Genomic DNA, 14,010 nt, shown 5'->3' with positions numbered 1-14,010 from the left:
TTGTTTGTGAAGTCCCGTTTGGAAGCGATAAGTTAACCAAATTTGGTTGTTGCTGCCTGGGATTTTTGAAACTCGAGCAGTCATATCTGAATTAGAGCGTGGAGTGCTCAGTTACAAGCCACAGGCTAGATTACTTGTCAGGTAATTCCACTAAAACGGGTAACATCAACACCACAGACAAGATCAAGCAGTCCATTTCAGTGACTCTTATTAGCTGAGGTGAAGCAGCTAGCACCCACAGTTAGCACCTCTCAGTCAAAGTTGACTATAAGTAGTACCAGGCTGGAAACGTGTGTGCTTGTGTTGTAAATTTAGGCATTTTAAAAGTATTTGCACATGTTTCTTAGGGGTTTTCTCACAAAAGAAGCTTGTTTGGGGTAAACCAACAATGGTAGCATTTCCAAAGTGAATGACCTTTATTGTTCCAGTATTTTTGTTTTAGTGGAAAGACCAATTAAGGATTTAGTTTTCTTGTATGCGGGATGAAAAGCTTCTCTCTGTGTTTACTAGACCTTTTAGAATATACAGGTTTTGACAGTGTTACTATTTTTATGCTGAAGTGGATGTGAAAAATCGGCTTAATGCCTCTCTAACCTTTGCAAATGCTCAGACCTTCACGGTTGACGATGAGCATTTCTGACAGCATTACCTCTTTTCCTGCCCAGTCCGAGTAACTGTGAGAATCCAGTTAATTCTGCTGTAACCGTTGCAACTTTTCAAACCGAGGCCAGCAATAGGAATATCCAGATGTTTTCTCACAGATGCACGCTGATGTGCTGCCTTTTTTTTTCTTCCAAAGCCTGCCTAGTTATCCGTCAGTCACCACCACAGCACTGAAGCTTCAGCCAAGATTTCTTCTGGCTTCACGAGCTTCTATTTCAGCAGCTTGGTTTGTTTTGCTTTGAACTTTGAAATCTGAAACTAATTTGGAAAATCTTGAGTCTGCTTGTCAGCAGTGAAAATAAAAGCAAAAGGTCAAATGTGCTGAGTGCCGTGCTGCTGGGCTTTTTGACAGCCTGAGTGGAAGCTGTAAAAGAGACTGTGTTCATCACTAAGGTCACATGTTTGGCTGCTTGATGTTTGCTGCTGTCCACCTTCCTGGGAACTTAATAAGGGTTTTACGACTCTGTGTTTCTGTCTGAGAAATTGGATTAAAGTGCAGCCTTTGGCCTCTCTGTGCTTCCACCTGAGCAGTGACGGGCAGCAGAGATGATTTGCTCCAATCTTTGTTCAGTAGATGGCGAGTAACGACATGCAGGTCAAGAGAGTTATCATTAGAGAAGAATGGATGCTGTGCAAATGTTCATACTTTGAAATGGCAGTGAGGGGAGAAAAAAAAGCTTCCTCTACAGCACCAATAGCTGGTATCGAATATAATTACCCAGGTTCACTACTTCATGGCTCCTCATGGTGGCGCTTGTTAGTCAAATGAAGATAAAATGAGCAGAACTTTGCTAAATAGCAACACAGAAGATGAAACGGTTGGGGAACAGTGAAGAGAAGGACAATATGGGCTTATTAATTGAACTGACGCATTAAAAATGTCTGTATTTTAATAAGTAAATTCGGAGTATGAAGTATCGCAGAATCATTGAATCTTGTTATCGTGTAATGCATCATGATAGTATTGTTTCATGTTTCTCTTTGGTTCACACCTCTGCTTAAACCATTCAGGTGAAATTTGATTTATTTGCTTTCTGTCTGCGTAATTATTGATAATTTACCTCGTCTTCTTTGATCCACAGACGTACATCGGTTCCATCCTGGCAGCAGTCAACCCTTACCAGCCTCTCCCTGGCCTGTATGACCGACCCGCTGTGGAGATGTACAGTCAGCACCACCTCGGTGAAATCTCCCCGCACATCTTTGCCATCGCCAATGAGTGCTACCGCTCGCTGTGGAAGAGGCTGCAGAACCAGTGTGTCCTGATCAGGTGTGTGATCTATTTTTGTGAATGTATTTTGATTGATTGTTTTTGAATCTCCAGAAGTTTTAATGGATTTACAAAAACACAGCAAGGAGTTGAAACAAACTCATGTAAAGTCTTGTGGCTACTAGAGGGCAGAGTGTGAAAAGTTGGAATATTTTAAATATTTCGTTATTGTTTTACAACTTTTGCAGACTTGATGGTTCACATTTAGAATATCAGCACCATTTTTGCCTGAAGTTTTATCAAGCATCCTTATTGGTCCTTTGAATAACCCCCCACAGTGTACCAAACTCCTTCATCTGGTTTCAAGTCTCCTCAGCGCTTTGGCTGCACCTCTGAGGATTTCTCTCTCTCTCACACACACTCACACACACACACACACACACACACACACACACACACACACACACACACACACACACACACACACACACACACACTCTTTCTATCGCCATCCTCTGTCTTCTCCTTTCCGTCCCAACATCCTTCCTCTTTGATTTCAGTTGGACAGCTTTCACGACGACTGTGGTTCCATTGTTCTATCGGACACACACAGACGTTCTCTTCCTACTAAGTTAAAAAGGACCTATTTTTGTATCTCAGATATGATAATATTTGGCTGCAAATTTAGTGAAGGACGGATACAGGAGTTGTGTCTGAGTTTGAGTGCATGGGAATTGTTGTTAGTGGTCATCAAGGTATCCTGAATACGTGGGCATTCAACTTCCTGTAGGAACATTGTATTGTTGGCAGCAAAGTAGTTGTAAAGACGAGCAAATAAATTAAGAGCACAAAAAGGGTGGTACACTGTGTGTTAGACACGTGGTTATTTGAGTAGGACACATTATTGCTTTGATATGAGATTATTGAACCAGAATGGCTCTATCAGCTTTTCCTGTGACAGTTTGCTCATTAGCTGTCGTAGTTAAGAGTTGAGAGCTTAAAATTCTAGTTTCACATTTCTGTTTCTTCCGTTATGAAATGCGTGTCATGTTTTCATCTACAAGACAGAGCATATTAAAATGTGTTGAGAGTTTGGAAACTGAAATCCCCATATTTCTGAAGACTGTTTAGAGCTAGTATCTGAAGCAGAAAAAAAATAAACATGGTGCTGGAGAGGTGTCGTGTTTGGAGAGTCTCAGTCTGCTGCTTCAGGCAAAAGTGCTGCAGTTTTCTTAGGATTAGCCGGCATTAGTTTACAGCCTTGTTTAGTTCGCTTAATTGGCGTTGGGGATAACGAGGCACACATGTTTCCTTTAAACTTGAACTGGTTTAAGTTTGTGGGGAAAGCAGAAAGTTAAGTAGCTGGGATTTTGTTGTTTGCATTAAACATTAATGAAACATTAATTAACGATTATGTTTAATTCCCTCTGTGTTGCTGATGGTTTAAGTTGCACCTCTATAGTCATCACCATTGAGGGCCTGACCATCTACCACACAAAACATCTCTATGATCCACATCACTCACATGATTTATCAACCAAAATGTCAAGTGGAAATTTTCACCATGACTCATTTTCACAGCCTTTTTTCTTTTCCAAAAGCTGCCACTGTTGCGCCCAAACTTAGAAATGTTGGTGTGCTGGGAGGAGATCTCACAAGAAATTGAAATATTGGCAGATGCAGCCTGCAGATTCTGTCCGCTCTGAATGTCTTCCCATAAAAATCATCCCCAAATTTAGCTTGTAATGCTACACAAGAATCTCTTAAAATGTGGGTTGGCTCTTAAAAGAGGAGGAAGAGCCGGTTCAGTGCCGGCGTCTGCATTGCACTGGTGCTGGTGTCCCATCACCTGGATCATGAGGTAGCATTTCATCTGGCGCTCTCTTCAGCTCCACCATGGAGACACTAGTTATTATGCTGCAGTTGGTTTATCAGTCATTCTATAAATTTAATTTCTATGTCCCAGTAACATAAAGGTTATAATTAAGCTTAATAACTGCCAAGAGACATGAAAAAGATGGTTGCTCCATATAAAAACAGATTTTGGCTTACTTTGCTGCAGCACATGTAAACACATCATTTGATCTGTCCCAGTAACCTTGTTTCTGTACATGCATTCAAGTTTTTTTTTTTTATTAAAAACCAATGATGACCATTTTTAATCCTAACTTACAAAATGAATGAGAATACTTCCCTGTGTTTGTGCACAGCATGCAGTCTCATCTCACGTGTTCTGTCTGTCGTCTTCTGGTCTCATGATGTATTTGGGATACAGAAATTCTTTTGTCTGGCAGGATATTGGTTAGTGGGAAGAACATGCGCCATGGTGCACAGAGCGAGGCGTAAACACAAACGTTGTAGTGGCATGACAGAAAGTCCTGAGCCACACAATGCTGTCACTTTGTTAACGAGTCGTATCGCTGCTGTGGATCTGCTTTGTGTTTGTCTTCATCACCTTTCGCTTTTCAAGAAAAATCATTTGTTGTTTCTTGTATATTGGACAAAACTGTGGAACATTTTTAACAAAGGGGAACAGAGCTTGTGAAACTTTTTAAATTCACCACAGAATGTGAAAAGTTGAAAGAAAAATAAAGCCTACAGTTCAGTTGTGTAATTTTTTCCATGACAGCAACAGCAGCACGTGAAGTCATCCAGGCCAGAGAGGACAGACCGCAGACCACAGCCGTGACCTTTAGCTGTTGTCTCAGCTAAAACACAACCTGATGGTTTTCTGTCTGTTAAAATAGAGTAAATGACACACTGAGCTTTCCAAGGTACACTCTGCACTGCTTGATTATCCTCTTCTAACTCCGATTGGTTTCGTATTCTGAATATTTTGAGGTTCGATGTTGCAGCTTTTTATGCGCTCCATTGTCTTAAGAATTCAGCTGGTTACAATGTTGCGAAATAGGAAATGAGGGTGATTACAGTGAAAGAGCTTGACCTCAAACACTGTCGTCTGACAGCCTGACCACTATATGCTTAACGTTATACTTACCAATATACTTAAGTTTACATACAGAATTTACTATTACTCTTAAATAACTTGTTTTAAACTACAGTACCACCAGAGTTTCTTTCTTTTTTTCTTTTGGACCCCTCAGGCAGGGAAGTTTAAGACTTTCACTTCTAAGCACTGGGTTTGTTTTCTGTGAGTGTTTTACTGCCTCTGAGCTGCTAATTAGCTGCTAATTGTTACCCTGAAGGTAGACTTTTAAACTTTGCAAAGGAAAAAAACGCTTAGGTTAAGGGTTATAGACTGGGCAGCGCTTTGTGAAAAACACATATAGATATATATTTTTCCGCTGTGAAACTGTAAAAATCAAACAGGACTCTGAATGCAAGACGATCTTTGAATTAAAACAAAATTCAAAAGCTAGAAAAATGTTCTTGGAGTATCTGCAGAACCCACGTAAACACAGAGAGAACATGAAAACACAGAAAAGCCCTAGACTGCTTTCAAACCCTGGACTGTGAGGCGACAGTGCTAACCACCTCACCACTGTGCCGCCCCCACCTCTAAACCCCATCTGCCAATGCATCTATACCTCAGAATTTGTCTACTTTTATACTTTCACATCTGAGTTCATGAAGTGGTAGCGCTCCCCCCACTCTGAGTGATGGATGTGTGAGGCTGTGAATAATTGCAGGTAGGGGAAGAGAACGTCCCCCTTTCTTTTTTTTTTTCTTTTTTTTTTTTAACCACCTTGTGTTTTTCCTGAGGGCCGCTGCCGGCTGTGTGGGCCAGAGGATCAGAACTGAGGCTGTTTTAGTCATGCTCTGTGGTGGTCACTGAAAACACATGATGCCCTCTCTGTAACCAAACAAAAATAATACTGAGTCATTCAACATCATATATCAAACGATATCATTTAATTAGTCAACACAGGATCCAATAACTGCAGTTATTAATGAGTGGCAGTCATGGCAGTGAAGAAAGACCTGAGTGTTTAAATACTCGCCTGTATCTCATATGTGATCTCCCACTAAAGCAGTTTATTTCTAACTTTCTAACCACGTCCGATTGGCTTCAGTGTGTTGAACTGGGTCAAATTAAATGTGAACTGAATTACTGACTTTACTGTACTTGCATTTAAAAAGATAATTTAAATGCATTTCAGTGGCAAAGAGTGAGACAACCAATACTTGAAACCAGATCACTGACGCAGTCGTTGCCCTCCATGACAGAGCCAACTGCAGACTTTTTACAGGCAGGTTTTCAGGCTCATAAAGGTCGTATTTTTGATATCCTGAAGTTAGACTTTGGGTGGAGGATCATTTTAACACAGAGTTGAAGTCCTGCCCAGCTGCCTCAGTACGTGGCATGGTTCACAATGATCTCTGACACCCACACACATTTCTCCTGCAGGTCCCCCAAAATCACCAAAGCGGTCTCGGTGCAGACCCTCATAAAACATGTAACATGCCAGCACCTCCACCCATACACAGAAAGGATCGCTTCACGGTGTGTGTGTGTGTGTGAGAGAGAGAGGGAGGAAGAAGAGCTATAAATCGCAAGCTGGCACTTTCAGGCGAGGCAGGAAGCTTCTCTCACTGGATTTAGGGATTGTGGGTAATCAGATCCAGTCAGGGGGAGGCGAATGAAACAGAAGCCGGTGTAAAATAAGTGGAAGAGGAGAAGGAGGAGGAGGAAGAGGCCAGCTCTAACACAAGGCCATCTGCTCATTAATGCTCATAAATGCCACTCTGCATTTTCAATTATGCGGGTACCTGCCTACATCGAGCCACATTGTTTTAATGGAAGCCTCCCTTTGAGCTGGTGCTGCAGATTTCAGCAAAAATGCCCTCCCAACCGCCAGCAAAGAAAATCCTGGAAAACCTCCAAACACTCGCTGTGCACAGAAGATGCCACCATGGCAGGTTTAAGTTTGGATAATAAAGCAATAAACCAGAGATGCAGACCTCTAATTCACATTTTATTAGCTAATTCTCTCCATTTCTTATGAACCCACTTTCATTGTTGGCTCAGTAGCATTCTTACATCTTTAGTGTTGCAGAATAAGCCATGCCTTAGTCAGAGAATTGTATTAAAAGCAACCACGCCCTAAATCTAAATATATATGTCTATATCTAAATCTAAATGGAACACGAACAGGTGATTTCTATAAATTCAATCCTTGTACAGGACCCAGTTTTTGGGGTTGCATGTATGGAGGTTACTGCCGGGACAGGACTTGACTGACCTTCAGTAAACACTGACCTTGACCCTATCCGGCTCTACTGGGATGAACTTGGAATGCAGACTGTGAAACACCTTATCACACAGTAGAAGTGATGGACCTCATTAATGCTATGGATGAGACCAAGCCTTTGCAGGCAGGTTCCAACATGTGAATGAAAGATTAAAGGCAGAAGAGTGGAGGCTGTTAGAGCAGCTCATTAATACTCATGTTATTGGTTCAACATTTACAAATGGTTATATTATGCAGACAGCCAGGGTGTTTGAACACTGTAATAATCGACTGTCAGAACAAGTTTGTCATTTAAGAACAAAACAAAAGCCAGCACACTCATGCCTGAAATTTCAATACAATCAAACTTTCATTTGCAAAAAACTTTGGCTTGTTGGGCTCGAATTTTTAAATTGCAAAGCTGTTGAGGTGTTTTTCTGCCCAGCCTACAGGTTCCCTCCCCCAGCAGTTTGTTTCTGACCTCCTGACCCATAGGTGGGTGCCGGGTCAAACCCAATAGTCTCCAGCCTTGTTAATTACTCAGGCATCTGGGGTCACAAAAGCCCTGCAGCAAAGCCTTATGAAAACATACCTGAGAGGGTTTCTCTTGGGATTTAGCAGGATTTCTCTGTTTCGCCTGCTTTGAGTGTCTGGCACATAATTTGTGACCAAAGGAAGGAATGGATCATAGCAAAGGAAGAGAGCCTGGTGGAGAGGAAACATAACTAACTGTGCAGATTTAGGTGTAACATGAGACGAGCAGTTTTATAAATGTGAAATTTTATGGTGTTTGCGTTTTATCAGTGTTTACATGTAGAAATAAGCATCAGTGCCTTTTCATGAGTTTCACGTTAAATAATGACGCATCCCTGGTAACTTAAAATACTCATGAGATCCTGTTAAAGATGCTCTAAAAGCTGGGGAAGGTTTTAATCATTCTTCACCATCTGTGGGGGACATCCAGACAGGACTGGTGACCTGATCCTGGATAAGATAAGATAACCTTTATTAGTCCCACACGTGGGAAATTTGTTTTGTCACAGCAGGAAGTGGACAGTGCAAAAGTTATGAAGCAAAAGTTAGAATAAAATAAAATAAGAATAAATACAGTACACAACTGTACAGAATAGAATAAAATAAAATACTATATACAGTAGAATAAAATAGAATAAAATATACAGTAAGATAAAAATAGAATACAAATGCTATATACAACTGAGTAAAAAATACAACGATGCCAGAAAAGATTATTGCACATTAGTGTTATTGCACATTTGTGGATGTGTGTGTTTGATCAGTTAAAGTCTTTGTTGTGGAGTCTGACAGCAGTGGGGAGGAAAGACCTGCGAATGGATGCTGTGGAGGAGGTTGGTGTCACATGAATGTAAAGGCTGTTGCAAACACTGGTAGGGTAAGAGGCGGTGCTGTTATAGGGGGCTTTAGTGCCTAAAGAAAAACACCTTGAACTCAGTCTGTTGTTGGATAAGTAAGCAGCAGAGACTCGATCAGCACAGATGTCTGGGCTCAGATTGAAAACTCCAGCTGTGGGTATTTTGACATTAGTCTGATGCTGGGCTGGAAGAAAAAGATCTACTCCCTTATACAGGGTTAGATTTTTAGCACGAGTCACACTTCAGTCTAAGCTCAGGCTTTGCTGCACTTGGGCTCCACTTCACTCTGATAACTTCCTGAGTTAAGCCCCGCTCCCACTGCACCATCTGCAGACGTCTGGTCAGCCTATCATCACGTCTCTCATCTAATCTCAAACTGTTCACACACAAGAAAGCACTCAGCACAACAGCACAGTGTAAATATGCAAAAGTTTGTGTTCATACATAGACTGTGTAGTGCAGGAAATGGCTTTGTCTTCATATACTTTCTATTAATACAGTGTTCTCACAGCTTTTTCCCCGTCACACATCACCCGCAGCCTCTTTTATCAACTTAAGCAACTTTTGGTCTGAGATTTTGTTTGGATGTCGTGAGTTGTTAGGATCCAGTGTGATCAGTGTTATTGGATGCTGCCATTTATAAATTACCCACAATTTTATGTAATGAATGATGCATTCGTTTTTAATTGGCCTTCCGATTATCAACTCCAAATGGTAATCATGTGTTTTTTGAGTTGCTAACAAGTATTTCTTTCTTGAAAAATGCAATTTACTGCTGTAATTAGACTTATGTACAATAACCTGTATACCTTTATCACTCACACGTCTACACTTCTTATCATTTTATAGTGTGCAATGTTGGCTGTAATCTAAAACAGGAGGCTTTGTGTCATGAAGATGAAGGAGGTCCTCACCTGTTTATAAATCTGTGTATTAAGGAAGAACAGAGACTCACTAAAGACAATAAAACAAAATATTTCCCTCTAAGTGTTTTTTCAAGCTTTAATATTTCTGGCTGCACATTATTTCTTATTTTAATTCTCAATTTTTACATGTTTAAAGTGACAAAAAATGTTAAGTGCAGTTAATTCAGCATTGTCTTAAGAATTCATAGTGTTATTTACTAAAATATGCTAGTAGGTCAGTTAATATTTACTTTACTGTCAACATATTGGTTAAATGAATGCAAATGTTCCAGATCCTCTGGACACCCCTAACTTACACAGCAGATTAGAAACAACAATAAAATAATAAATATAGAGTGTGAGACCATCTGAACGTCCCATGATGCAATGTGATCTAGTTATTTACTGTAAAAGGGTTAATAGGCATATACAGGGTGAGATATAATCAAGAATCTGTTGAATTCACAGAAGTCTGTAAGTGTGTAGGACATGACGTGCAGAGGTGCCCGTCAAACCGTACAAGGTGCATTCCACACCAGCTCGACAAGTAATTTCATCTTAATCTTCTTTTATGAAAACAGCTACTATCGGTCGATGAGAACATTTCACCTTTTTGTCCCAGTGAAAAGAGCCAGTGCATTTCCCAGATTAAATTACTTGTGTAGACAGATTTTTTTTCTCTTCTCTCTTTGCGTGTCGCTCCTCATCTCGGTTTCTCTTCCCTGCTTAGAAACTCTTTCACTCTCTAGCAGAAACTGAGGCTCTTTGCCTCAGTACAAAGAGTCTGAGTGAGGTCCAGAGCTGTGGAGGCAGTTCGTCCAACACAATCAGTCGCCTGGCTGCAGACTCCCTCCTTCCTGCCTGTGGGGGGGCTTTTGCCTTGGGTGGCAACAACACCGGGGGAGCCAGGGATTAGTACAAAAGCAGGGTGCTGTATAGCTCCCTGTGTGTGTGTGTGTGTGTGTGTGTGTGTGTGTGTGTGTGTGTGTGTGTGTGTGTGTGTGTACCTGTTTAGGCATCTTTGTGGGGACCTAAAATTGGACTGTTACTATACTTGTGGGGACCAACAGTCACTTGTGAGAACACACATGCCGGTCCTCACGAGTTTGAAGGCATGTTTGAGACTCAAAATGTGGTTTTATGTGTCAGGGTTACAATTAGGTTATGGTTAGGTTGAGGCTAACAGTTAGGGTAACCAGCTAGGAAAGCATTATGTCAATTAGATGTCCTCACTAAGATATCAAAGTGTGTGTGTGTGTGTTCTCGTTTGGGTGAAATGGCTCTCTGCCAGAAGTCTTTTAGGTGACTTGCGTTTAACAGGCCTTTTCTGATTTGCCCATTTGTGTAGAAGAAGTTATTCGAATGAGTCACATGTGAAAGCCTTTAAAGTTTGACCCGCTGTTGGTGAGACGCACTGCTGAGATCTGCTGTTTGAATCACTAAAACTTCATTTTCCACCTTTTTTAACTGCAGTCTCTTCTGTCATAACATCGACACTCATGCGCTGCCTGTTCATGTCAGAAGTTATTGCAAGTCACCCAGAGAGTTTATGTTATCTCCAGTCCTGTTCTGTGTCCATCAGGAATGTCACACTGACTTTAAGGATGTGGCCTCTCCTGCTACAAGTTCAACTTTATTTATAAAACTCGGCAAAAGCAAGCAGTGTTTCCCAAAGTACTGTCCAAGAGACAATGACAAGGCTGTCATTGCCACGGAGCTCTGCTTTTTAAGATGGCCCACAAATAGGTTCTCTCACTACTTTGTTGAGGCAGTTTCACATAAATAAGGTTTAAACATTATTTCTGGTTGTACATTTCATCAACTAAAACGCTGTAACCCAAACCATAAACTTTTCCTAACCAACACAGACTTTTTAAATGCCAACAATAAAAGTAAAATTGAAAGCATTAAGGTCCAAAAAGTGAAGTCAGTGCAGAAGTGCCTTCAGGCTGGAGGTTGCTATGAAGTTTATGCTCTAAATAATTTCAATTTAAAATACTTTAAATTTATAGATCCAAAATATGCATTAAATGCATGTGTAATGGGATTTTATCCCTAAGCTGATAATCACTCATAATATTTGTAATAGAAAGTTAAATATCTGAATAATGTTTTGCAGTCTTTAGATGTAAATGAGATGGTATCTTTCCACTTTCCCACATACAAAGTCATCTTCAGACATGTCAAATAAAAAAGAAGTTCAGCAAGATGGCTGTCAGATCACTCGGTGTAGTTGTCGGGTAACAAAGAACATTTGTGTGTTATCAGATTAGCTGTCAGTGGTAGGCGAGGTGATGTAAAGAGCATGAATGTTTTTCATGGTGCTGTGACTGTGTGGTATGTACATCAGGCCTCTGAACCACCATAACGCCTCGAGAGGACGATCTGTTGTAATGCAGTCTGTCCATATGTTTCCCACTGCCTCTCTTCAAGTGGAATTTCCTCAATTTGCTGCCAGCGTCATTATATAAAGCATGCATCCAATTCATTTCCAAGGTGTTGTAATATTTCTGTAATATCTGCTTGGATTGTGGGCTGAGCAGAGGACTTTAATCGACCTTTAAGTCTAAGTCTTTCCCTCTTCGGTAATGTGCAGATTCTGAGAGGATTATTTTAAATGAAGGAAAGAAAGTCGGTTACAGATGATCATAATGTGAAAATTTTTTTTTTGATATATCAGTTATTTAGTTAACAAAGTTAAAGCAGATGTTTTCACTTTGAAGTATTCAACAGTGTCCAAGTTTTATACCAAAAAAAGAAAAAAAAAAGTTTAAATTCCCAATTCTTTGTGCCAAAACTGGCTCCGTCCCCCAAGAGCTGTTTCTGATTGACCTTTTCCTAGTCAGCTAACAAGTTTAATGGGCAGTTTTAATGCACATAAGATCCAAGTTACAACATCCTTGTACTGAACTCTCAGCCTGACTTAGCTTCGATGAGCTAGAAAAACAATAAAAAATAAAAAATAAATGAAAAAGAAGAACGTTACTGTAGCTTAACTAAGGCTAAAAAAAAATCCATAAATGTTTTTAGTCTCATTCTTAGTTTCTTTCAGACTTTTTTCTCCTCCCTGCATACAAACCAGAACACAGAAACACGTCTGTTCAGTGGTAAAGGAGCTACCACTCACCAGCAGGAAAAACCACATGTCAAACATTGTGATCTCTCTAAGGGGAGTCACCCAGCCATTATCCAAATGAAGAGTTTTCTTCCTAAATAAAGTCCCATCTACTGTCACCAAATGTTTGCAGATGTGAGAGAAACTCTCATTTAAAAAAAAAAATGATGTTTTGAGGTGTCATAAACAGGATTTCATAACAAAGGCGAGCGAGCGTGCTGTGGTGCTTCCTCCTCGAGGGTTAAGTCACATAAGAATTTCGGCCCGCAGACATTTAATTAAGGCTCCCACCCAACAAAAACACATTGAAGATATGTTGAAGATAATGGTTTTCACATTATTTTCACTCAAATCTAGAAGCAATCTTGTAACTCAGAGGTCATCTTGGAAATGCCTCTGGGCATCTATCTACTGCCTAAATGAATAGAGAGGAAGCCAGAGCTTTCATTTCCATGTTCAGTGGGACACAAACACTGCACGAGTCACCAGTCAAATCAGATCTTTTTTTTTTTTAAAGGCAGCTTAAAAAGTTTGATTAATTTTTCTTTGAATAAAGTTTAGAAGTTTCACCACATTCTGATTTAATTATTCAGCCCAGAATACCAACACGACCGACATCTCCGGCTCATCCCACCAAACTAAGTAAAATGATAAGTATTCTCGCCTTTATCTTTATATTGATTTAAAAGTACAGATGCCAGCAACCCATAGACTGTATATAAAAGATGGATGTAGCCACGGTGCCATCCCACTTTGGTTTGACTCACAGTTTTGAAGTCTCTAACTGAGCTTTTCACCATTTTAGCTTCTCTGACATTCAGATATCACAAAGGGACACTTCTTACTTATAAAGTGGCAGTTTTCAGTCAAAAGATTGGCCAGCTGCTTTATTATCCCCATGGATACTGATGGGAGCAATTCATCATCCAAATTATCCTGATATTGCATTCATAAACTCATCAGTGTTTACTGAGGTCACAGTAAAGAACTGAGGGTCATTTTTCCATAGACTTCTATGCATTTACTTCTTTTTGCATCCAGAGGTGTCGCCCCCTGTTTGTCATTTTTAAAAGTGCAGGTTTAGGTCAATTCTACATTTATTTCACAGACTTGCAAGCTACATCCGTCTTTTACCTACCAGTACCATATTTATAAATTGAGCTATTTGTATATATCAGAACTATTTTGTTATATTTTGTAAGTTGGAGCAACTATAACTACATAATTTCCTCAGGGATTAATAAAATATTCTGATGGTGATTCTGACTTGCATGGATTTCTTTTCAGTCTACTTAGCACGCTCTGATGTTTCCTGACAGTATCACTGGTACGCTTCCTTCAAACTGATTTTCTCCCAGGCTTCCAGAAAAGGTCAGAGGAGCTGTTACTGCTGTAGTTGTCTTACTTATGACCACTAAGTGTAACTTCTTACAGGTCTTTAGTGTGTCTATTGAATAATGTATCATTGGGGGGGGGTGGTAGTAATCTAACAGTCGGGGGTTGCTCTCGGTGTCTGCATTTTCAGGGTTGATTA

The 14,010-nt window shown here is 40.2% G+C and overlaps 1 protein-coding gene across 1 annotated transcript in view; it reads left to right on the top strand.

Moving 5' to 3' along the window:
• myo10 (myosin X) overlaps positions 1-14,010 on the top strand; it is a 127,276-nt gene that overhangs the window by 67,099 nt on the left and 46,167 nt on the right. The window contains exon 4 of the mRNA XM_063462149.1: positions 1,746-1,933. Coding sequence (XP_063318219.1) covers positions 1,746-1,933 — 188 coding nt within the window. The remainder of the gene's footprint in view (positions 1-1,745; positions 1,934-14,010) is intronic.

Source organism: Pelmatolapia mariae, linkage group LG18, assembly GCF_036321145.2.
Source record: "Pelmatolapia mariae isolate MD_Pm_ZW linkage group LG18, Pm_UMD_F_2, whole genome shotgun sequence".
In the NCBI taxonomy this organism is placed as follows: Eukaryota; Metazoa; Chordata; class Actinopteri; order Cichliformes; family Cichlidae; genus Pelmatolapia; species Pelmatolapia mariae.
This window is presented reverse-complemented; position numbering and strand designations above follow the sequence as displayed.